General features: G+C 37.5%; 3 protein-coding genes across 4 annotated transcripts; all 3 read left to right on the forward strand.

Annotated features, from left to right (window-relative positions):
* LOC137038477 (dentin sialophosphoprotein-like) lies at positions 1–25,800 on the forward strand. The gene is made up of 10 exons (XM_067413055.1): positions 1–336; positions 608–886; positions 972–1,127; positions 1,569–1,670; positions 1,763–2,032; positions 3,842–3,943; positions 22,658–22,927; positions 25,205–25,306; positions 25,399–25,668; positions 25,787–25,800. Exons 1-10 carry the CDS (start codon positions 303–305, stop codon positions 25,798–25,800), a joined length of 1,599 nt encoding a protein of 532 aa, XP_067269156.1. The 5' UTR covers positions 1–302.
* On the forward strand, positions 7,729–10,728 carry LOC137038059 (serine/threonine-protein kinase pim-2-like). 2 transcript variants are annotated; one of them, XM_067412495.1, is made up of 6 exons: positions 7,729–7,871; positions 8,027–8,121; positions 8,198–8,248; positions 8,502–8,883; positions 8,978–9,157; positions 10,272–10,728. In XM_067412495.1, exons 1-6 carry the CDS (start codon positions 7,754–7,756, stop codon positions 10,319–10,321), a joined length of 876 nt encoding a protein of 291 aa, XP_067268596.1. In that variant the 5' UTR covers positions 7,729–7,753; the 3' UTR covers positions 10,322–10,728. The 2 variants fall into 2 exon arrangements, with proteins under 2 accessions (XP_067268596.1, XP_067268595.1); XM_067412494.1 differs by lacking the exon at positions 10,272–10,728 and adding an exon at positions 9,906–10,258.
* LOC137038355 (uncharacterized) lies at positions 16,956–22,583 on the forward strand. The gene is made up of 5 exons (XM_067412842.1): positions 16,956–17,049; positions 17,321–17,599; positions 17,685–17,840; positions 22,104–22,123; positions 22,464–22,583. Exons 1-5 carry the CDS (start codon positions 17,016–17,018, stop codon positions 22,581–22,583), a joined length of 609 nt encoding a protein of 202 aa, XP_067268943.1. The 5' UTR covers positions 16,956–17,015.
* Positions 25,801–25,823: the final 23 nt, after the last annotated feature.

Consider the following 25,823-nt stretch of genomic DNA (forward strand, 5'->3'; position numbering starts at 1 on the left):
GCTGATTTTGCGATCTTGAAGGAAATTTCTGAGAGAGACTTTTATTCTTGAAGAACATCGGAAGATAATATCCTTTATAAAGTTATATTTTTTGTTCATATTATCTTTGAGGATACTTTTAATTTATTGTTCTTTTCTTATTTTAGCAGGAGTTTGGAGTTTTATTTAATTTTTTTTGTTTAATTTTATTATTATTTTATTTTGGGAGGAGTATTTCTAAGGAGAGTTGTAGGTTATTGTATTGTATATTGTATTGTATTTTGTATTGTGTTGTGTTTTTTATTGCAGTTTGGACTCAAAGGATGTCGATGGCTCACATGATGGGTGAAAGAGGAGGTGAGTGTGCTTTTGGTTTTCACTTGTTTATGGTTTGAAGTTGTACAATGATTGACTACATTAATGTGAAGAAAATTGTGTAAGGTTAAAAATCCCCCAATGTTCTCAGCTTAGTGATCACATGTATTTGATTCCTTGCATATGAAATACAACTTTTCAATTTGAGTAACGTAACTATAGTAACAATATTTGTAATTGATCACTGACATTGTTTATTGATTATTATCAAAACATTACCAACTAATGTTATGTGATGTGTGAAATATTCCAGACTCAGGCCGCTCTAGATCCAGAAGAGCTGCCTTCTCTCAGACGGCTGGTCGGGAGATTTGGAGACTCTGTTCTGATGACCGCGATCTGCTGCCAGACCCGACCCAGATCCTGGCGCTTTCCAGATATTTAGCACCTCCGTCTCTGTCTGAATTTTCTGTTTTTGTGTCCACAGGTCAGGCGGACAGGAGGAAGATGGCGTGGCAGAGCGGAGGCCAGCAGAGCTCAGATGATGATGAACATCCCCTCAATTCAACTTCATCTAAATGCTCTTGCATGGGTCAGAATAGTATTTTAATAAATAAGTTATGGCTCCATTTCTATTTCTAATTTCAATGGCTGATTTGATGTCTAAAATTTTCCAGACTCAGGTCACTCCAGATCCAGGAGTGGATCGGACAGCTTTGATTGGTCGTGCCCTCCGCTGCCAGGTCAAGTTCCTGTCGAGCCAACGGGGACTTCTAATGCCCGAAATGTTCAGGGTGCCATGGAGGCTTCTCCCCTGAACAAGACCTCAACAGGTGAGACTGAAATAAGGCTGGCCAGTGTAAAGTGTACAGACAGAGATTTTGATAATTCATGCATAACTGCTTCAAGTTTTTATCATGGTAATGTCCGTTCACATTTATTGTTGCTCAGCACAATTTTGCTGATTTTCTTAGTTTTTTTTAGAAAAGATTTGAATTGGACATTTGTCTAACATTTTCAAAACATCTAGAGAACATTCAAAAGTAAAGTTCCCATAATGAAAAAGTATAAACTAGAATGTTCCTTTAACCAAGAAAATTTTTTTTTTTGAAAATTGACGTTTTAAACATTCAGGGAACATTTAATTTTAATATTACCAATCTTAAATTGTTCCCAGTGTTACTAGTCATAATGGCCTTTTTACCAGTGAGAATTCAGTTGTAGACATTTAGCACCTCTGTCTCTGTCTGAGTTTTCTGTTTCTGTGTCCACAGGTCAGGCTGACAGGACGCTGCAGAGCGGCAGCACACAGAGCTCAGATGATGATGAACATCCATTCTCCTCATCTTCATCTTCATCTAAATGCTCTTGCATTGGTAAGAATAGGCTTTTAATAAAGAAGTTAAGGCTCCGTTTCTATTTTCTGCTTTCAATGGCTGATTTGATGTTTGAAATTTTCCCAACTCAGGCCATTTCGGATCCAGAAGAACTGCTTCCACAGATTCTTCGCTGGGCATCATGTCATCCTTGTCCCTGAGCAGCAGAGGCTCATTCAACGTCATTTGGAGGTGGAGTGGCGATGGATTGGACAGCCGAAGCGAACAGGGCAGGTCTGACAGCTTTGATTGGTCGTGCCCTCCGCTGCCAGGTCAAGTTCCTGTCGAGCCAACGGGGACTTCTAATGGCCGAAATGTTCAGGGTGCCATGGAGGCTTCTCCCCTGAACAAGACCTCAACAGGTGAGACTGAAATAAGGCTGGCCAGTGTAAAGTGTACAGACAGAGATTTTGATAATTCATGCATAACTGCTTCAAGTTTTTATCATGGTAATGTCCGTTCACATTTACTGTTGCTCAGAAATTTTTTGCTAAAATTATTATTATTATTTTTGTTAGAAATACTTTAATTGGACATTTGTCAGAACATTCAAATATAATGTTCCATAAGGCAAAATTATAAAATAGAATGTTCCTTTAACAAAATTTGTTTTTTGAAACTGGACGTTTTGAGCATTCAGGGAACATTTAGAAATAACGCTTTCCTAATTTAATGGTAATGTTAGCAAAATTTTCTCAATAGAACAAAATCATTTTTTGAGCAAGTTCATAACCAGCCAGTGTTCAAAATGATCTTCTTACCGTAGTCCGATTCACAGCAGTGAGCTTGTAATAATGTTTTATAATTTGAGTGGTACTGGTGGGTTTCCGCTGGAAATTCGAGCATGTCGTTGCGTCATTATGTCACATCTGTATAAAGAAGGAGTCCGGCTAGTAGTAGTAGGGACTTTAAGCAACAGCCACTGATGGAACGGCAACAGCGACCGGAAATAAACTTTTAACTGCCGTAGCCAAAGAACGCAAAAATCACTAAGCAACAATAAAGAGACGGCGTAAGGGTTCATTTAACATAATTTGACCAAATATAAAGAAACATGTAATTTAAAAAGCAAGGAAATGGTTGCTTTTGGCATTAAATTATAAACAGATACAATTAAAATGCCACATAACTATATTTACTTATCTAATCTGTCACGTATTAATGACTACGGCAAATCAGCTGTTCTCCCGTAGTAGACGGTTACAGTAGAACGTCACGAAGTAGCAGTTAAAGTCGCGCATGCGCAATAGAACGCCAGAACGCCGTTGCCGTTCCATCAGTGGCTGTTGCTTAAAGTCCCTAGTATCGCATGTGAGGATGCTGCAGGTGGCGGATCATTTATAGCCTTTACTAACAGCGGCTGGAATAATTAAACTTGTCATTTTGATGGCGGATTGTAATCCAGAAAGGTCCAAACGACAATCATCAGTGACAACTGGAGATTCACCCGTAGTCTAAAGTAAAAGATTCGTCTGTACAGAAATTAAAACCTGCAGGAAACGCTAATACACGCTAAATACACGGAGTCACGCAATACTGATGTTTTTAGCATGAACAATTTGAAAACAAAGTTTTGCGGGGGAAATTTATTTATTTTGTCATAAATTTAATGGAATTGTTTTTAGATACTTCACCTTTAAATTCACGTTTTTATAATTTGTGGAATTGTTAATTTGCAAAGCTTTAATTATTCATCATAGCCCCTAAGCTAACTGAGTAGCTACAATCAATTCATTCAGTTTATCGACACCCCTTCAGTCAAAAAATATTGGCGTTTAATTCAGATGTATTTCTTTGATTTCATTTTAAAGAATCCATCGGAAAAGTGAAGGTAAAGTTTTGAAGTTTTATTTTATTCATATAGCCTAAAGATAATTTTATTTGGATAATTTTGTTTTATTACCATAAAATATTCCTAACACTTCTACCTCCGTAATATTTCAGTCCGGATCGGCACATGACAGATTAGTTAAACTGTTAATAATTTAAATAATCTGTTAAACATTTTTTAAGAAATATAGTACTTATGATTAAATTAGCAATTTCAATATTAGCGATCTTAAATTGTTCTCAGTGTTACTAGTCATAATGGCCTTTTTACCAGTGAGAATTCAGTTGTAGACATTTAGCACCTCTGTCTCTGTCTGAGTTTTCTGTTTCTGTGTCCACAGGTCAGGCTGACAGGACGCTGCAGAGCGGCAGCACACAGAGCTCAGATGATGATGAACATCCATTCTCCTCATCTTCATCTTCATCTAAATGCTCTTGCATTGGTAAGAATAGGCTTTTAATAAAGACGTTATGGCTCAGTTTCTATTTTCTGCTTTCAATGGCTGATTTGATGTCTGAAATTTTCCCGACTCAGGCCATTTCGGATCCAGAAGAACTGCTTCCACAGATTCTTCGCTGGGCATCATGTCATCCTTGTCCCTGAGCAGCAGAGGCTCATTCAACGTCATTTGGAGGTGGAGTGGCGATGGATTGGACAGCCGAAGCGAACAGGGCAGGTCTGACAGCTTTGATTGGTCGTGCCCTCCGCTGCCAGGTCAAGTTCCTGTCGAGCCAACGGGGACTTCTAATGCCCGAAATGTTCAGGGTGCCATGGAGGCTTCTCCCCTGAACAAGAGCTCAACAGGTGAGACTGAAATAAGGCTGGCCAGTGTAAAGTGTACAGACAGAGATTTTGATAATTCATGCATAACTGCTTCAAGTTTTTATCATGGTAATAATGTCCGTTCATATTTACTGTTGCTCAGCACAATTTCGCTGAAATTTTCTTTTTTTTTTAGAAATATTTTTATTGGACATTCGTCAGAACATTCAGATAAAAAATTCAAAAGTAACGTTCCCATAATGCAAAAGTATAAAATAGAATGTTCCTTTAACCAAGAGAAAAGCATTTTTGAAACATTGAAAAAAACTAGGGCTGGGAATCGATTCCAAAAAGAATCGATTCCTCGATTCCAAGGCGTTGGGAATCGAGAGTCGATTCCAACGTTTGGAATCGATTCCATTGCGGGGAATCGACTCCTCTTTATTCACTTGTCTCTCGCTTACTAATAATGATTGGAAGTCTATTTAATTTTTGCAAAATGTTCTTTTGAACAGTTAGTTTCAAATAACGAGTTAAAAATAAAGCAATTCAGCTGTTTTTATGGGTCATTGCGCGATGACGTCCCTTGAACTTAATTCTAACTACTTATTTTTATATGTATGAAATGTTCAAATCAAGCCATATGTGAACGCATATCGCTGATTATTACTATACCTTTCATTCACTTAGTTTAATAGTGTTTGTTGTCATTGTTTCCTTCTGTGATCCTGCATTGTGGACAAGTTTGCTACATTTTGCACACAAAAACTCCATAATTTTAAATTGTGAAATGGTTCTGTTGTCCACAACGGTAGGTTTTGAGTGCTGCTTACAGATGCAGATGTGAGGGTCTTATTTTAATTTTCTATTTTCTTTAATCCATTGATAACTGAAAGAAAATGCGCCTAGAGTACAGCTTAATGACCGAGTCTAATGTTGCTATAGTAATGAACGCAACTTGCTCGCGCATCTGATTGACAAATAAACTGCGCACTCTTATATTATTGTTTTTGTTAATATTGTGGTTATTTTGCCTCGTACATTCTGTGCAAAAGCACTTATTTGAACGTAGCCAAGTCATTTAACTTAACTGTGCACATGCATTTTAGACATGTCCTGTAGTTTTAAACATGCAATAAATGCACATCCATGAATAATGTGCTATCCTTTTTATTTATTAGGCTAATTCGCATTTACTTCTGGGCTATATGGGCCATTTCAGGAGAATCCATCATTTAAAATTCATCGAGTTATGGAAATGTATCATCATTTTACAAATTAAGTTTCGGAGAAGGATACTTTCTACATCCTTGTATCCTGCGGTCACTCCGGAACTAGGTTCCTCCATCGATTTTGTTAAAAAAAGAAGAATCGAAAAGGAATCGAAAACAACAGTGCGGAATCGATTCTTGGAATCGACTCCGTCGATTCCGGAAACAGGAATTGGAATCGGAATCGATTCCAAAAATTTCGGAATCGACCAGCCCTAAAAAAAACTGGACGTTTTGAACATTCAGGGAACATTTAGAAATAACGCTTTCCTAATTTAATGGTAATATTACCGTAGTCCGATTCACAGCGGTAAGCTTGTAATAATGTTTTATAATTTGAGTGGTACTGGTGGGTTTCCGCTGGAAATTCGAGCATGTCATTGCGTCATTACGTCACATCTGTATAAAGAAGGAGTCCGGCTAGTAGTAGTATCGCGTGTGAGGATGCTGCAGGTGGCGGATCATTTATAGCCTTTACTCACAGCAGCTGGAATAATTCAACTTGTCATTTTGATGGCGGATTGTAATCCAGAAAGGTTTAATTCAGATGTATTTCTTTGATTTGATTTTAAAGAATCCATCGGAAAAGTGAAGGCAAAGTTTTGAAGTTTTATTTTATTCATATAGCCTAAAGATAATTTTATTTGGATAATTTTGTTTTATTACCATAAAATATTCCTAACACTTCTACCTCCGTAATATTTCAGTCCGGATCGGCACATGACAGATTAGTTAAACTGTTAACTTAAATAATCTGTTAAACGTTTTTTTAAGAAAGATAGTATTTAAGATTAAATTAGCAATTTTAATATTAGCGATCTTAAATTGTTCCCAGTGTTACTAGTCATAATGGCCTTTTTACCAGTGAGAATTCAGTTGAAGACATTTAGCACCTCTGTCTCTGTCTGAGTTTTCTGTTTCTGTGTCCACAGGTCAGGCTGACAGGACGCTGCAGAGCGGCAGCCAACAGAGCTCAGATGATGATGAACATCCATTCTCCTCATCTTCATCTTCATCTAAATGCTCTTGCATTGGTAAGAATAGGCTTTTAATAAAGAAGTTATGGCTCCGTTTCTATTTTCTGTTTCCGATGGCTGATTTGATATCTGAAATTTTTCCGACTCAGGCCATTTCGGATCCAGAAGAACTGCTTCCACAGATTCTTCGCTGGGCATCATGTCATCCTTGTCCCTGAGCAGCAGAGGCTCATTCAACGTCATTTGGAGGTGGAGTGGCGATGGATTGGACAGCCGAAGCGAACAGGGCAGGTCTGACAGCTTTGATTGGTCGTGCCCTCCGCTGCCAGGTCAAGTTCCTGTCGAGCCAACGGGGACTTCTAATGGCCGAAATGTTCAGGGTGCCATGGAGGCTTCTCCCCTGAACAAGACCTCAACAGGTGAGACTGAAATAAGGCTGGCCAGTGTAAAGTGTACAGACAGAGATTTTGATAGTTCATGCATAACTGCTTCAAGTTTTTATCATGGTAATGTCCGTTCACATTTACTGTTGCTCAGCACAACTTCGCTGAAATTAAAAAAAAATTTTTTTTAGAAATATTTTAATTGGACATTCGTCTAACATTTTCAGAAAATTCAGAGAACATTCAAAATCTAATTCTCAATAAGCCATGAACTCAGTGGTACTTGTGCTGTCTGACACACACCCGAAACATGCGCACAGAAAGCCGCTTCTCAGACGGCAAACAATCCAGAGTAGAATTCTATTTCAAGACTTTTTGCTTTTGAATTGTCAAATACACAGAACATTGTCAAACTGGCTGTCATATTACAGAGTCGGTTATGGCATAAATAACACACAGCTATGCATTTAAAAATTAACGTTTATTTAAATATATTGTATTTAATATAACATAAATATATTATATTTGCCATTACCAGAACTGATTTGGTCAAATGAATCCAAAAAGATGAGATAAAGCAAGAAAAATAACTATATTGTGACCACTAATATTTGTAAAATAAGATTTTGGGACATTTATGCAGGCATTATCTAGAAGTCAGGAGGATAGCTTGGAAGTATTTCCATTACTTTGGATTTATAACATTACAGATGAGAATTTAAAAGTAAAATGTAAGTCATGTCATTATATCGTTGCTTAATTTGACGTCATTCAAATGAAAATCTTAATTTCAGAAAATCCTCCAGGATGTGGGAAATGGAAAAGAATTCGTTCTTTCTTCAAGAGGGTTTGGAAGGCTATGAAGAGTCCTGTCTGCTGTTGTCTCAGTAGTGCTGTGGATGTTGTGGAGCCTTTTTCCCCTGATCCTGAGCCATCATCATCTGCGTCAGATCACTCCGGCGTCAAGCCAAATGATGGTAAATCGCTGATCATTATTTCTCCAACATCATTTTAAACAGTATTGTCATCTTGTTTTTCACTGAAAATAATGCTCATGGCTTTAATATATTTAAAATATTTAAAAAAAAATTTTTTAGGTCATACATTTCATATTTTTCTGTTTGTTTTTCAGAGTCTTTTGAGTCTCTCTATAATGTGGGAGAGATGCTTGGATCCGGAGGATTTGGCAGCGTGTACAAGGGAACACGCAAATCTGATGGCAAAAAGGTAAATCTGACTGAATTGTTCATTTTGCTCTTGAATGCATCAAAACATTTAAAACTAACTTTCTTTTTTGTTGCAGGTTGCCATCAAGCAGTTAAGCAAGATTGAAAACAATCGTTATCTTTATATTGTAAGTTGGCCAAAACCTGAATATGTATTTAGTCGTTTCAGTGCAGATTACTGTAGTTAATAAACCCGTAGAAAGCATTAAGTGTAAATGTGATTGACAAATAAGCCTAGAGGCACCAAATAACTTTGAGCTGAAAGGGCTCTTTTGAACGGATCTTAAAATATACTTTTAAAAAAAGGACTTTCAAAGATACTTTGATATGTTTTCTTCAGATTTTTACTCAGCTAACCTTCTGATTACTCTTTTTCTCTAGCCTGGGCATCCCAAACCTCTGGTTACAGAAGTGGCGCTGCTGCTGATGATGAGGCGAAAACCCATAAGCCCGCTCATCATACAGCTATACGAGTGGTTTGAACATCCTGGAAAATTCACTCTTGTTATGGAGTTCCCCGAGCCTTGCATGAGCTTGCGGGACTACATCGTTCGTAAACCCGTCCTGTATGAACCCACAGCACGGTTCATCATGAGACAGGCTCTGCTGGCAGTACAGGTCTGCATCGAGCATGGTGTTTTTCATAATGACATTCATGCGCAGAATTTCCTCGTAAATGAAAGGACATTGGAGCTCAAGCTGATCGACTTTGGCTGCGGTCAGCTATTTAGTAATGATGGCTACGAGAGCAAAACATACATTGGTGAGCATTTTGAGAGTGTGAAAACCTGAATGTAGTGACTTATTATTTAATGCTTAAAAAAAAGCTCATCAATGTGCAAATTTCTTCTTTACAGGACTGCCGTATTACTATCCACCTGAAGTCTTAACAGAACCTCGTTTCCACGCCATACCAGCAAATGTCTGGGCTCTAGGAGTGCTGTTGTACACTATGGTGCACGTATCTCATCCTTTTGCCAATTCGAAAGATATCAGACGAGCCAAAATTCCATTTATGTACTACAACTTATCCAAAAGTGAGTGAATCATATTGACAACATTGATAACACACACACACACACACACACACACACACACAAAGCAAAGGCTCTGAACAGAAACAGTTAAAGATGAAGTATGTAAGATTTTTTATATATAGCTCAACGTATAGCGAGAGTTTGGGGCGTGGCTAATGTAGCAGGCGGAGCCATGGGAAAAGAAATTTAGCTAAAGAAGTGAAAGCCAAAATTCGCTGCATTTATACCTTAAACAGGTCACGAACATGTCAAAGTGAACAAAGCATTGTGATACAAAGCACGCTTCAATAATAATAAAAATAATAGATTTTATTTATAATGCACTTTTCATTCCGAAGAATCTCAAAGTGCAACAAAGGGAAAAAATAACAAAAAAACGAATAACAAGTAAAAATATAGAATAATACAAACAATCAACCAACACAGAAAACTGAACAGAAAACAGAGCTGATGATATATCATAGTCATGCTCCCGTTCAGAAAGATACATTTTAATAAAGACAAATGCAACACAGCTAAAAGTATTCCTAATATGTTGAACCTTAAACGAGAGCTGTGTTTGTGATGTTGGGGAAGACGTAATGATTTGACGAAAATATGATTTATTTTGTCATTTATTTTGTAGTGTCACAGAAACTACATACTTCACTTTTAAAGTAAAGCTAAAGAACATTTTACAGTATAATAATCATGTTTTAGATGCTGTTTTCAGAGATGCATGACTAACTCCTTATTAAAATGTGTACAGAATACAGGGATCTGATTAGCCAGTGCCTAGCCCGGGATCCAACTAAACGGCCGACGTTAGAGCAGATGTCACAACATAAATGGATGAGATGACCTACTGTAGATTGGAGAAGTTCAGGAGATTCACTCGATCAGTGATTTCAGCAGGTGTGAGGAAGTGTAACAGACAGAGTAGGATTGTTATAAGTTGTCTTATTTCACAGTTGCGTTCTTGTTATAGTCAAGTCACCTTCATTTATAAAGTGCTTTATACAATACAGATCATTTCAAAGCGGCTTTACTGTAATAAACAGGAAAATATACAGTGTAATAAACTCTAAAAATCATTCATGAGTTGATTTGTTCATATAATCTTTGTATTGAATAGGAAACAACATACTTGCTGTCCTTGGTGGAGGGCTTGAGCTCGAGACTTGAGCCGAAGCCTGATGTCCAACCCCAACCTGACTGGGAACTCAGAGCCTGTCCACGTCTGAGCAAGAACACGAGAGACTGCAAGACTGGGAAGAAGTCATCCGTCATCACAGCCACATTTGCTTTGATTTTAAACGTCAAGACAAGTCATCTTTATTTATATAGCGCCTTATATACGACCGATCTTTACTCACAGCAGCTGGAATATTTAAACTTGTCATTTTACCTTGTCGTTTGACTGGATTGTTTGCTTTATTTCTTGTATAGCTCCATATACCTTTATAATGGCTATTTGATCTTACATAAACTGACATTTAAGACTCAGTTGTTGCTTTTTTATGTCATATTTAATTTATTGCATTGATATATGCACACTTATTGTCTGAACCACATATTAATATTTCAAATATTTTTTAATAAAAAAAAGTAAACAAAAAGCGGCAGCGTTGTTTTTTATATTTTGTTTTGTTATAAATATACATGCAGTGAAGATAATAAAGGTACGCTTTACCTGAACCACATTTGTGTGGCTATTAATATGTTTAAGATTGTTTTAAATGAAAATGAAATGAAAATTAAAAGAGGCAGAGTGGTGTTTTATCACTGTAGTTTAAATTACACCCAGGGACATCTTTTGGGATTTCCGGCTGGATTTGCCCTACCCAAATTGAAAAGCTTCCCATACACACATACAGTGGTCTAGGTTCAAAATGTTGGTGTTATTTTACAGGAAACCCTTTAAAGTTACATAAAACACTGCTAAAAGTCATAAACATGGAAGTATATGTTGTCTAAGCCCCCCCCCCAAAAGTAGGCGCTTTTTGATTTTTTCCCCCATAAATTCATTTTTGAAAGTGTGTAACTCAGGCCCTGTGTGCTCTAGGAACCTGCAGACAGTTTGGGCAATTTCCACTAAATTCCAGAAAATAGAGGAAAAAAGAAGTTTATCTGTGTCATGTTTATGCAAGATTTATTCAAATAGATCTGAAGGGATGACCCCCCTTTTCCGCCCTCCCCCGACCCTATAGTGATATAAATGCAATATCCCAGTGTCATTAAATTAATTATATATGCTGGAAGCAGCCCAAACTGTCTGCAGGGTCCTAGAGCACACAGGGCTTGAGTTACACACTTTCAAAAATGTATTTATATAAAAAATTCTAAAAGCACATAATTTGGGGGGGGGGGGGGGGGGGGTTATAACAGCTTTCAACATATACTTACATTTTTATGACTTTTAGCAGTGTTTTATGTAACTTTAAAGGGTTTTCTGTAAAATGACACCAACATTTTGAACCTTGACCACTGTATGTGTGTATGGGAGGCTTTTCAATTTGGGTAGGGCAAATCCAGCCGGAAATGGTACCAGAGTAATTTAGTGTACATTACTTTGTGTAAAACAAATGTCAAAGTGATGCATATCTCCAGAAAGTAGAGACTCTAAGCTTTCAAATCATCTTGACATCATAGCTCTTCCACAGACATTTAAAATGGAAAGCATATATGTCATTCCCGTCCCTGTACATAGTCCACGGAGTTTAAAGGTGCACTATGCAGCTTTTGTCCACTAGAGGGAGCCTATGCAAAACAAATGCGTAGTTTGATCACGCAAAGTGTGAGCGTAGCATCTTGGGAGATGTGGTCTTCTCATCACAGCCGGTGAAAAATAGGACTCGGGCAGAAATCACGTTCATGCATGCGGTTATTAACGTTACTGTAGTCTAAAGCAGAGCAGGACCGAGTGTTATGGACCTGAGCAAAGCTGCTGGAGCGATTGTTAAACAAATACCCGCCTTGCGAATACCGGGACTTTTATTATGACGGGACGGGACTCATTTGCCGGGCGCCTGCACTGATCCGCTCTTCCGGTTATGATTTTGAGGTAATGGAGCTCTGTTTATCATATTAGATACATTTAAGTGTGTTTAAAACGATGTTATGACGTTACTCCGTGCGTTCACTTGTTCACACTGCTAAGAATAAAGCGCTCCTGCCAAATAAAAGCCGAAACCGAGGGTAACGCAGATATGACGCAATTGACAGGCGACTCTCTCAAATGCAATGCTGCAACGTCCCTGTCCTTAGTTAAAATAGCAATTTTCTCACAATTTACAAATAGTTGGAAACATCTGGGATATTGTAGGTACTCAACTGAACAAAATATATAACACCGGCCTAGTGGTTTTTGGATATTTTACTGCAAAAATACTACATAGTTCACCTTTAAGAGGTTAAATTACACATACGGGACCCGCAGAGCGATTCTATTGGCTGAAAGAAATTTTAATAGGTTATCTGTTCAGAGCCTCATTACAATTCTTAAAAAAATCGCGTTTTGATTTTTGCTGTTTAAATTGAGTTAAAATAGTCTTTAATGATAAGATATATAAGCATATCTCGTATATAATCTATTTACTTTGTGCACCTGTTCTGTTGCTGGGTTTTTTTTTTTTATTCTTTATTATTTACATTATAGGTACATTACTATGTCATGATTTTGTACTGCTAACGTAGTTTATCAGTCAAAATAATTAGCAATCAATTACATATTTCAAATAAATGTTTTGCGTGTGTATGTGTGTAGAATGGCAATGAATTCATAGTTTATTTTTAAACAATTGCTTGTCCAGAACCATGTATAACAACTTTTGATCAGCGATTTAAAACCTCTACCAGCGGACACAATTTCATAGGCAGACAGGATTAGTCATGACACCGGATTAGAGCGAGCTGAGTGACGCGATGAAGAACGCGCTCCAGCACGCAACAGTTTCAGAACCACGTCGTCCACATAACCGGAAGTGAGCAGTATGGCAAGCCAAATGGGTCAGAATTACGCTATAGATGAAGCGCGTTTACAGTCAAACGCCGTAAAACACGGCGTTTAAAACAGTATTTGCGCCGCAAAATACGCCGTTGTGATTACAAACGCCGTAAAAAACGCGCGAAAAACATCAAGGACGCCGTATTTTGCGGCGTTTTAGTGTGCCTAAAAAGCGCCGCTTTTTACGCCGTTCAGCTTGCCATATGACGGCGAAAAAAACGCCGCTTTGGTTGCACAGAGCGCGCGTTATTTACGGCGTTTTGCTTGTAGTATAATGAGCCACACCCAGCGATTTTCACAGCCAGTCATTTTAAACGGTTCTCACCCAATCCATGATGAACTAAGTCAGACCAGACAAGTTCAGCATGGATCATTTTAGCCAAAGGAGTGCCTTTGATGGGGTATTTTCATCTACAATAGCCTATAACTCTTTGGATATTTTCATATTTACTTACATTAAACATATTAAAAGATCACAACTCGTTATCATATAGCCTACTTTAATGTAACTTTTGCTAAGATTTCATATTCAGCAATTATCCTACCCCCTAGGCCTACACACTTTTCTCGTTAGAATAGCCTAAACAACTGGATGTTATGTTTCCAAAACGAGAAATCGTCTCTAATATAAAAGAACCCGTCCCAGATAGTGTTTACAAGCGGTGCAGCAGTCGATATGGTGTCTGACTCCATAGCGACCGAAATGATCGCCGGTTCGTGCCCCGCTCTTTACAGGTCTGGTTTGAAAGGGTTTAGCCCATTTGCAGACCTTAATATTAAGGTCACTCGTACGATTGTTTTTACGATCAACTTAGGCTTACGATGCTTTTGGGAAACGCAGCCCTGGCTGACTGGCGGTTGTCACGACAATGATGTAGTTTAAGGCGGCACAAGTTCGCGTTCATTTACTCTGAATCAAAACCGTTTCTACATCGCCTTTGGACCGAGGTGGGTCAGACCCGGCATATTTTAAGTCTGCTTTGCGTCTTTACACAGAATTTTGAGCAGACACAGACCCGCTTTAGAGCCGCCTTAACTCGGCTGTGTAAAGGCACCTTTAGTGCTATTATTCATTGGGATCTTGTTGTATTCATTACCAGTAAAGACACACTTCATCAATCCTTTCACAAAGGTGATGTTTAGACTTAAGATGTAATGCTAATTATTTTGTATTTATTTATTTTCAGAACTTCATCTCCATGAAAATCGTCAAACCCTTCAATTAGAGTGCAGGAGGAGTTCAGCTTTTTGTCATTTTATTCATGTAATGTATTTGGCATTTCACACAGTGAACAGAAATGGTTCATTTTCTTTATGACAATCAGACCATTAATACAGTGTTGGTTTTGTTGTGGTTGTTTAGGTTTTTACCATTAATCACTCTTTGCACCATTATTAAATTCCATCATGAATTTTCAGTTTTTGGTTCAGGTTTCACTGATGTTTGGAAACATTTGTACACAAACCATGAAGTGTTTTCTATTGTGAAAGTCTTTTATTGTATTATATTCTCAGATCATTTTAAAGTTTATTGGTTAAATGTTTAAAATTGTTAAATAAAGACATGGTAATATGTGTTTTAAGTGTGTCAATTTGTCTTAAATTAGATTTCATTATTTTGTCATTTTATCAATAAAAACAATAAAAATGTTCCATTTACATTATCTAAGGGCACACAAATGCAAGTATTCTGGGATTGTGATATGATCAGAGTTTACTGGATGGAGATTCAGAAGATTATTGGTAAATCTTTTGCCCTTTCTCTGAGTATCTTTTGAACTGTAAAGCTGCGTTTTCTCTGCGTTATGATTTTCACCTAAAGTCTAATGCTTTCTTGCATAAATGTTCTCCTAGAACTTAGGAATGTATGTTGAATGCCTTTAATCTCTTGATTTCTGTTCATTCTGGTCCTGTCGCTCATTATACCTTCAGATTGTTCACCATTGTATGAGTTACAGTGAGATACCTGTCCCACTGTCGTGTTATTGTAAAAATATTGCAAAACAGAAACAAAAAATGGCACTTAAACATGGTTTATTTTAGCAGTGAAAAAAAAATTCAAATACATTTTATATTTTTTATGTCCTTGTTCAAACTCTTTTTCTGAACATCTGCATGATTGAAAATGTAATGTTGAGTTTCAGTTCAATAAAACAGTGAATACCGGTAGTAAGTGACTTATATTTTAGATAGATATTAGGCATTATATTTTACCTCATGTACTGCACATGATGATTTTACATGTTTAAAGTATAAAGTATACTTTAAAAAGTATAAAACTTGCATTTCAATGAGGAAAAATTAACTGAATGCACCAAGTAAAGCTTTTGACGGAGCACAGTACCCGAGAACAATCCTTCTCAAGCCGGTCCAGGACCCAGTTGTTCAAAAGTTTGGTCTTGATTTGGAAAACCCGTGTTTTGCTATCCAGAATCAGGTAATCTTTCTTATTTTTGTGCTGGAGCACTGCTAATCTGGATTTGCAGTGCTCCAAATGGGGTTACTTTCATAATGTAGGATGCTAGCTATAAAGAACCACAGGTATAGAAGAGTCTAAATCTATTGACTCTCTTCATTTTAAATTTATATGGAAAAAAGAATTGGAACACATCAGCAGGAAATCTTCAATACAGTCATAGTCTTCTCTACAGGAGGTTTAAATGTTTAATGTTTGTTTTTTTAAATAAATTGGTTGAAAAAGTTTAATGGGGAATTCCGTTTGTTTCTGGATTATTAGTTTGATTTTTAAGAACCTTTTATTTTTTGCTTTGATGTGATTTTTAAAATTTCAAACTTTAAAGCTATGAGTCATGGAAGCTGGTGTATTAAACAACTTTTTTGTCATATCAAATTAGCAATCTTAAATTGTTCCCAGTGTTAGTCGTAATTGTATTTTTACTAGTGATAATTCAATTGTAGAGCTCTCTGAATCCGTTCTTACCCGTAAAAATGCAATTACTATAGCGCTGGGAACAATTTAAGATAAACTGGCTTGCCAAAGTAAAGGGCGAATTAAATTAATAGACTCCATAATAAGATTATGTCCACATGTTTCCTCCCTTGTGCCGTTTTGCGCATTTTGGACAGAAGCAACGACTCAATCCAGACTGTAGGCCTAGTGGACGCGTTTGTGCAATTTCTCATTTTTGTATTATTTTCGGTGGAAAAATAATTCCACCGAAAATAATTGTCTAATAATAATAATAATAATGACTGTTCAGAAACCATAAATCTCATTTAAAAAACGTCAAAATTAAATCTGTAGCTATTTAATAAAGTATTCAGATTGGATGTGTGATCACGTGCTCTACCCATGCACGTGCATTTTAGTTGCTATAACGACGCGTTATGAATTCTGAATGCATATGTACGATAGATGTGCTTGCGTGCATTTTAGTTACTATAGCGATGCGTGTTATGAATTCTGAATGAATATATACCATAGACATGCATGTGCATTTTAGTTGCTATAGCGACGCGTGTTATGAATTCTGAATGAATATATACACACGCGAACCGATCTCTATCTGTTGGTTTGATTCACCAATTCACAAACTTGCAGAATATTTTCTGTGCTGCTGATTTTGCGATCTTGAAGGAAATTTCTGAGAGAGACTTTTATTCTTGAAGAACATCGGAAGATTATATCCTTTATAAAGTTATATTTTTTGTTCATATTATCTTTGAGGATACTTTTAATTTATTGTTCTTTTCTTATTTTAGCAGGAGTTTGGAGTTTTATTTAATTTTTTTGTTTTATTTTATTATTATTTTATTTTGGGAGGAGTATTTCTAAGGAGAGTTGTAGGTTATTGTATATTGTATTGTATTTTGTATTGTGTTGTGTTTTTTATTGCAGTTTGGACTCGAAGGATGTCGATGGCTCACATGATGGGTGAAAGAGGAGGTGAGTGTGCTTTTGGTTTTCACTTGTTTATGGTTTGAAGTTGTACAATGATTGACTACATTAATGTGAAGAAAATTGTGTAAGGTTAAAAATCCCCCAATGTTCTCAGCTTAGTGATCACATGTATTTGATTCCTTGCATATGAAATACAACTTTTCAATTTGAGTAACGTAACTATAGTAACAATATTTGTAATAGATCACTGACATTGTTTATTGATTATTATCAAAACATTACCAACTAATGTTATGTGATGTGTAAAATATTCCAGACTCAGGCCGCTCTAGATCCAGAAGAGCTGCTTTCTCTCAGACGGCTGGTCGGGAGATTTGGAGACTCTGTTCTGATGACCGCGATCTGCTGCCAGACCCGATCAAGATCCTGGCGCTTTCCAGATATTTAGCACCTCCGTCTCTGTCTGAATTTTCTGTTTCTGTGTCCACAGGTCAGGCGGACAGGAGGAAGATGGCGTGGCAGAGCGGAGGCCAGCAGAGCTCAGATGATGATGAACATCCCCTCAATTCAACTTCATCTAAATGCTCTTGCATGGGTCAGAATAGTATTTTAATAAATAAGTTATGGCTCCATTTCTATTTCTAATTTCAATGGCTGATTTGATGTCTAAAATTTTCCAGACTCAGGTCACTCCAGATCCAGGAGTGGATCGGACAGCTTTGATTGGTCGTGCCCTCCGCTGCCAGGTCAAGTTCCTGTCGAGCCAACGGGGACTTCTAATGGCCGAAATGTTCAGGGTGCCATGGAGGCTTCTCCCCTGAACAAGACCTCAACAGGTGAGACTGAAATAAGGCTGGCCAGTGTAAAGTGTACAGACAGAGATTTTGATAATTCATGCATAACTGCTTCAAGTTTTTATCATGGTAATGTCCGTTCACATTTACTGTTGCTCAGAAATTTTTTGCTAAAATTATTATTATTATTTTTGTTAGAAATACTTTAATTGGACATTTGTCAGAACATTCAAATATAATGTTCCATAAGGCAAAATTATAAAATAGAATGTTCCTTTAACAAAAATTTTTTTTTGAAACTGGACGTTTTGAACATTCAGGGAACATTTAGAAATAACGCTTTCCTAATTTAATGGTAATGTTAGCAAAATTTTCTCAATAGAACAAAATCATTTTTTGAGCAAGTTCATACATAGCCAGTGTTCAAAATGATCTTCTAACCGTAGTCCGATTCACAGCAGTGAGCTTGTAATAATGTTTTATAATTTGAGTGGTACTGGTGGGTTTCCGCTGGAAATTCGAGCATGTCGTTGCGTCATTACGTCACATCTGTATAAAGTACAGAGGTGTCAAGTAACGAAGTACAAATACTTCGTTACCTTACTTAAGTAGAAATTTTGGGTATCTATACTTTACTGGAGTAATTATTTTTCTGCCTACTTTTTACTTCTACTCCTTACATTTTCACGCAATTATCTGTACTTTCTACTCCTTACTTTTTAAAAATAGCCTCGTTACTCCTCTTTCATTTAATCTTGTTTAAAAAAAAAATGCAGATAAATCGCGTCATCCGGATAGTGTGAATTTGATTGTGGTTGGATGAGAAGTGTAAACATATACCATTCCAACACCCTATTGGTTACATCGCGCCTGCACATGACTCAAAGCACAAATCACACACGGTGTTGCCAAATTGGGCGGGTTCCAGCGGACGAGCACGCACTTTCAGTCAATCAGCGATCAGCAGGCAGGCGCTCATTCATGACAGCCAGGTTTTTAGCGCGATAACTCGTGATAGATGTATATTCAAGTGATCGCTATGCTAAAGTGGCATACATACAGTATATATATACACAACCCGTTTCTACAGTAAGGAGTGGGAGAGTGAACCAACTCTCAAACGTGGAATACACCTGTGACTCGAAGACTCTTTATAAATATAATCATGATTCCTGTCCATCATAATATACACACTCAGGACATCTGCAACTAGCAACCCCAACAGCTGCTGAAAGAGGTTTGAATCAGTTTTGACTGGGCTAAGTGCATGTTCTATGAACTTCACAAGGGTAGGCCTACTGTAGTTTTGTCAGAGCAAAGCTAAGCGCATTGTTATTTTTTTGTCGGCGGATTATTGTACAGTAATTTATCAATGAATTACGCATTTTGGCAGTGGCATGTGCGTAGATTACGTGGGGGACGGGGACGGGGGGGGGGGGGGGGGGGGACGTGTCCCCCTCAATTTTAATAAAATGTATTTTCGTCCCCCGCACTTTTACTGGGTCTCACCGATTCTAGTCGACCCGCTCCAAGCGGGATTCGAACCAGCGTTACCCTGCGCGGCGACGGCCAAATTAACAGGGACGCTAAAGACAGCCTTCTCTAATCTCGGTTGATAGAGCGCTATTTGAGGTCACGGGCAAGTGTATTTACATAGAAACCAATGTGAATTAAGATTTAAAATCAGAGACAAAAATTAATCTATGCATGACCTGCTGTCATTTTATTCGCATCTAAATAGGAGGAGTTCGCTCTCACAGAAAGTCCAAATTCCAAAAGTGTATTCTTAGAAGTAATACCCTGTCACGCTGGAGCTGCAGCTGAAGGAAAACAATCGTTATGAGTGATGAAACGTGACGAAGACAATCAGACGAGTGCGACAATATATGCTTTATGTGTGTTTTTCAAGCCATCTCAATGTAGCCTATTTATTGACAATAAAGCAGCCTATAATGCAGCTTTTTTAATGTTAAGTATCTTCTGCTCACCAAGGCTGCATTTATTTAATCAAAAATAGTTAAAACAGTAATATTGTGAAATATTATTACAAATTAAAACAGCCTTTTTTTTCTATGTGATCAAAGCTGAATTTATCACCATTACTCCAGTCTTCAGTGTCACATGATCCTTCACTAATCACTCTCATATGAGGATTTTATAATCAACAAACATTTATGATTATTATCTGTGATGGAAACAGTTGCGCTGCTTTAAAATGTTGTGGAAACCATGATACATTTATTTTTTCAGGATTCTTTGATGAAAAGAAAGTTCAATGGACAGCATTTATTTGCATTTATTAAATAAATTATTATCTTTTGTAATATTAACAATATCACTTTTGATCAATTAAATGCATGTCTGATCAATAAAAGTATTAATTACTCTCTTTTTAATTTTACCACAAATGTTTAGATGGTTTCCACAAAATTTAAGCATCACCATGAGCAGCACAACTGATAATAATCATAAATGTGTGTTGATCATCAGATCCTCATCTGAGAATGATTAGTGAAGGATCATGTGACACTGAAGACTGGAGTAATGGTGATAAATTCAGCTTTGAACACAGGAATAAGTTGCATTTTACTATATATTCTTTGAGCCCTGCACAGGCCCTGCACAATCCTATGGCACACTCCTGCAGTCATTATAATCGTTCAGCTTTGATTGTAATGTCCAAGTAGTTAAATTTCGTTTAGTTTCTTTATTAAAGTTAATTTAGAAAAATGTTTGGATAATTTGTTTGTTTGTTAATTTTTTTTAAAGTGACAACCAAGCAGTGGGTATGAGGTTAGGGGTGTAAAAAAAAGTCAGGGCCCGTAGGGCTCTAAAGCGTCGTCAATCTGGCAACACTGATCACACATGTAGCCTACATTTACATTCCAATAAAGGTTATTGATAACATTACTTATAGGCAACTAGTCATCATATCTTCCGCTTCAGGAAACACATGTTAATGCTCAGCAGTACACATAATGGTATATTTCCATTGTACTAAAATGCATTCATTTTCAATGGGTATATATGCGGCTGAAACAGGTAGCCAGTGCCTCCCAAATTTTTCAACATTAACATTTTAATATAACATTATAGTCAGTATGGCCTTTAGAAAAGTTTTTCTTGAGGAGGTGGGGTAGTGCACTATAGGCCCCTGTGGTGTGGCCTAAGCTTTTGTCTTTAATGGCATTTTTTTCCTTACATTACTTTTACTTTTATACTTTAAGTAGTTTTGAAACCAGTACTTTTAGACTTTTACTTAAGTAAAAAGCTTGAGTTGATACTTCAACTTCTACAGAAGTATTTTTAAACCCTAGTATCTATACTTCCACTTGAGTAATGAATGCGAGTACTTTTGACACCTCTGATAAAGTAGGAGTCCGGCTAGTAGTAGTAGGGACTTTAAGCAACAGCCACTGATGGAACGGCAACAGCGACCGGAAATAAACTTTTAACTGCCGTAGCCAAAGAACGCAAAAATCACTAAGCAACAATAAAGAGACGGCGTAAGGGTTCATTTAACATAATTTGACCAAATATAAAGAAACATGTAATTTAAAAAGCAAGGAAATGGTTGCTTTTGGCATTAAATTATAAACAGATACAATTAAAATGCCACATAACTATATTTACTTATCTAATCTGTCACGTATTAATGACTACGGCAAATCAGCTGTTCTCCCGTAGTAAACGGTTACAGTAGAACGTCACGAAGTAGCAGTTAAAGTCGCGCATGCGCAATAGAACGCCAGAACGCCGTTGCCGTTCCATCAGTGGCTGTTGCTTAAAGTCCCTAGTATCGCGTGTGAGGATGCTGCAGGTGGCGGATCATTTATAGCCTTTACTCACAGCGGCTGGAATAATTAAACTTGTCATTTTGATGGCGGATTGTAATCCAGAAAGGTCCAAACGACAATCATCAGTGACAACTGGAGATTCACCCGTAGTCTAAAGTAAAAGATTCGTCTGTACAGAAATTAAAACCTGCAGGAAACGCTAATACACGCTAAATACATGGAGTCACGCAATACTGATGTTTTTAGCATGAACAATTTGAAAACAAAGTTTTGCGGGGGAAATTTATTTATTTTGTCATAAATTTAATGGAATTGTTTTTAGATACTTCACCTTTAAATTCACGTTTTTATAATTTGTGGAATTGTTAATTTGCAAAGCTTTAATTATTCATCATAGCCCCTAAGCTAACTGAGTAGCTACAATCAATTCATTCAGTTTATCGACACCCCTTCAGTCAAAAAATATAGGCGTTTAATTCAGATGTATTTCTTTGATTTGATTTTAAAGAATCCATCGGAAAAGTGAAGGTAAAGTTTTGAAGTTTTATTTTATTCATATAGCCTAAAGATAATTTTATTTGGATAATTTTGTTTTATTACCATAAAATATTCCTAATACTTCTACCTCCGTAATATTTCAGTCCAGATCGGCACATTACAGATTAGTTAAACTGTTAATAATTTAAATAATCTGTTAAACATTTTTTAAGAAAGATAGTACTTATGATTAAATTAGCAATTTTAATATTAGCGATCTTAAATTGTTCTCAGTGTTACTAGTCATAATGGCCTTTTTACCAGTGAGAATTCAGTTGAAGACATTTAGCACCTCCGTCTCTGTCTGAGTTTTCTGTTTCTGTGTCCACAGGCCAGGCTGACAGGACGCTGCAGAGCGGCAGCCAGCAGAACTCAGATGATGATGAACATCCATTCTCCTCATCTTCATCTTCATCTAAATGCTCCTGCATTGGTAAGAATAGGCTTTTAATAAAGAAGTTATGGCTCCGTTTCTATTTTCTGCTTTCAATGGCTGATTTGATGTCTGAAATTTTCCCGACTCAGGCCATTTCGGATCCAGAAGATCTGCTTCCACAGATTCTTCGCCGGGCATCATGTCATCCTTGTCCCTGAGCAGCAGAGGCTCATTCAACGTCATTTGGAGGTGGAGTGGCGATGGATTGGACAGCCGAAGCGAACAGGGCAGGTCTGACAGCTTTGATTGGTCGTGCCCTCCGCTGCCAGGTCAAGTTCCTGTCGAGCCAACGGGGACTTCTAATGGCCGAAATGTTCAGGGTGCCATGGAGGCTTCTCCCCTGAACAAGAGCTCAACAGGTGAGACTGAAATAAGGCTGGCCAGTGTAAAGTGTACAGACAGAGATTTTGATAATTCATGCATAACTGCTTCAAGTTTTTATCATGGTAATAATGTCCGTTCATATTTACTGTTGCTCAGCACAATTTCGCTGAAATTTTCTTTTTTTTTTAGAAATATTTTTATTGGACATTCGTCAGAACATTCAGATAAAAAACTCAAAAGTAACGTTCCCATAATGCAAAAGTATAAAATAGAATGTTCCTTTAACCAAGAGAAAAGCATTTTTGAAACATTGAAAAAAACTGGACGTTTTGAACATTCAGGGAACATTTAGAAATAACGGTTTCCTAATTTAATGGTAATATTACCGTAGTCCGATTCACAGCGGTAAGCTTGTAATAATGTTTTATAATTTGAGTGGTACTGGTGGGTTTCCGCTGGAAATTCGAGCATGTCGTTGCGTCATTACGTCACATCTGTATAAAGAAGGAGTCCGGCTAGTAGTAGTATCGCGTGTGAGGATCAGGGGCGGAGCCAGACGATGTAAACATTCGGGGCTTAGCCCAAACCTAGGGGGGTCCGGTTGTATACTCCCCCGGGGAGATTTTTTTCCATTTACATCAGCTAAATGCACTATTTTTCAGGCTGTTTGAGATAATAGAATGCCTAAAAATCTATATACTATCTGGGAAAATAAGTTACTCAGTAAAAAAAAAATTCACCCAGTAGAGCCTACAACCTGTATGGTATTTAACTGTTCTCCAGCTGTAGTGAATCCAAAACACCAAAAATGTTAAGGATGACTCATTTTAACCCCTGGCAAATAAAAAAGGCAACCATTATCGAGCTATTTTTAAGTTAGCCTGCATAGGTAAAATTGGAATTTGGTGTAAGCATCATTATTAATCTTTAGAGTTCAGTTTGGTTTACTTTGTGCTTAGCTGACAAATTTGCTGCATCAGAATCCATGACCAATCAGATGTTGTTTTCGGCTGCAAACTTGAAATGCCCATATTTGGATTAGACAGTGCTGCGTGTGAGACTGAGAGCTTTATAATGATACCAGGCATGACATGTTTCTGTGAATGGAGACGGCACGGGAGCTCGCGTTAGAATAACTTTGGATGATTTTAGGTAGAAATCTAAAGGCGCACGGTGACAAAATATAATAAAATTACCACCTTAAATGTGTAACGTTGCCTTTTTTTATTGTGACATGAAAGCTTACATGTTAAGGGAGTAAACTGGCCCAAAATCTCAAAATTGACTGTTTTCACCTGTCGTGTCTCGCCTTAATAAGTAAAACCTAACGTTAACTCTAGCTAGCCAGCAATACAGTCATGTAACTCAAGTGTTAAAACAGCGGATTCACAAACCTGCAACACTTTCGTCTGATGCATAATCTCTCTCTGGCCGGTGAGGTTTAGTGTTCCTTTTAAAAAAAATGTGTAGTGTCCATGTTAACTATAGTTAACTACGACGCCGGTGAAATACAAAAGCCCGCCAATCCCTGATGACAACGACGAAGAAGAAGATGTATATTCTTCTTCGATAGTTTTTATTGGCAGTTGGCATTGGCAAACAAGCTGAGTGATGTGCGACGCATTGCCGACTGCCACACACACACACACACACACGGTAAAGGAGCTTTTGTTTCATTTTTTGCCGCTCCAGTCTGAAAGACTGAGAGGAAATTAAACAAAATTATTATTATTATTTTTTTTTACTAAAAGATTCGGGGCTTTTGACAAAACATTCGGGGCTTAAGCCCCATTAGCCACCCCCCCCGCTCCGCCCCTGGTGAGGATGCTGCAGGTGGCGGATCATTTATAGCCTTTACTCACAGCAGCTGGAATAATTCAACTTGTCATTTTGATGGCGGATTGTAATCCAGAAAGGTTTAATTCAGATGTATTTCTTTGATTTGTTTTTAAAGAATCCATCGGAAAAGTGAAGGCAAAGTTTTGAAGTTTTATTTTATTCATATAGCCTAAAGATAATTTTATTTGGATAATTTTGTTTTATTACCATACAATATTCCTAACACTTCTACCTCCGTAATATTTCAGTCCGGATCGGCACATGACAGATTAGTTAAACTGTTAACTTAAATAATCTGTTAAACGTTTTTTTAAGAAAGATAGTATTTAAGATTAAATTAGCAATTTTAATATTAGCAATCTTAAATTGTTCTCAGTGTTACTAGTCATAATGGCCTTTTTACCAGTGAGAATTCAGTTGTAGACATTTAGCACCTCTGTCTCTGTCTGAGTTTTCTGTTTCTGTGTCCACAGGTCAGGCTGACAGGACGCTGCAGAGCGGCAGCCAACAGAGCTCAGATGATGATGAACATCCATTCTCCTCATCTTCATCTTCATCTAAATGCTCTTGCATTGGTAAGAATAGGCTTTTAATAAAGAAGTTATGGCTCCGTTTCTATTTTCTGCTTTCAATGGCTGATTTGATGTCTGAAATTTTCCCGACTCAGGCCATTTCGGATCCAGAAGAACTGCTTCCACAGATTCTTCGCTGGGCATCATGTCATCCTTGTCCCTGAGCAGCAGAGGCTCATTCAACGTCATTTGGAGGTGGAGTGGCGATGGATTGGACAGCCGAAGCGAACAGGGCAGGTCTGACAGCTTTGATTGGTCGTGCCCTCCGCTGCCAAGTCCAGTTCCTGTCGAGCCAACGGGGACTTCTAATGGTCGAAATGTTCAGGGTGCCATGGAGGCTTCTCCCCTGAACAAGAGCTCAACAGGTGAGACTGAAATAAGGCTGGCCAGTGTAAAGTGTACAGACAGAGATTTTGATAATTCATGCATAACTGCTTCAAGTTTTTATCATGGTAATGTCCGTTCACATTTACTGTTGCTCAGCACAACTTCGCTGAAATTAAAAAAAAAATTTTTTTAG

This window comes from Pseudorasbora parva, chromosome 13 (assembly GCF_024679245.1).
Source record: "Pseudorasbora parva isolate DD20220531a chromosome 13, ASM2467924v1, whole genome shotgun sequence".
Lineage (NCBI taxonomy): Eukaryota > Metazoa > Chordata > Actinopteri > Cypriniformes > Gobionidae > Pseudorasbora > Pseudorasbora parva.

Coding starts and splice junctions, on each gene's coding strand:
- LOC137038477 (XM_067413055.1), top strand. CDS start 303: ATGTCGATGGCTCACATGATGGGTGAAAGAGGAG. Junction 337..607: donor CATGATGGGTGAAAGAGGAG/GTGAGTGTGCTT, acceptor GAAATATTCCAG/ACTCAGGCCGCTCTAGATCC. Junction 1,671..1,762: donor ATCTAAATGCTCTTGCATTG/GTAAGAATAGGC, acceptor TTCCCAACTCAG/GCCATTTCGGATCCAGAAGA.
- LOC137038059 (XM_067412494.1), top strand. CDS start 7,754: ATGAAGAGTCCTGTCTGCTGTTGTCTCAGTAGTGCTGTGGATGTTGTG. Junction 8,122..8,197: donor GCAAATCTGATGGCAAAAAG/GTAAATCTGACT, acceptor TTTTTGTTGCAG/GTTGCCATCAAGCAGTTAAG. Junction 8,884..8,977: donor CGAGAGCAAAACATACATTG/GTGAGCATTTTG, acceptor TCTTCTTTACAG/GACTGCCGTATTACTATCCA.
- LOC137038355 (XM_067412842.1), top strand. CDS start 17,016: ATGTCGATGGCTCACATGATGGGTGAAAGAGGAG. Junction 17,050..17,320: donor CATGATGGGTGAAAGAGGAG/GTGAGTGTGCTT, acceptor AAAATATTCCAG/ACTCAGGCCGCTCTAGATCC. Junction 17,600..17,684: donor ATCTAAATGCTCTTGCATGG/GTCAGAATAGTA, acceptor AAAATTTTCCAG/ACTCAGGTCACTCCAGATCC.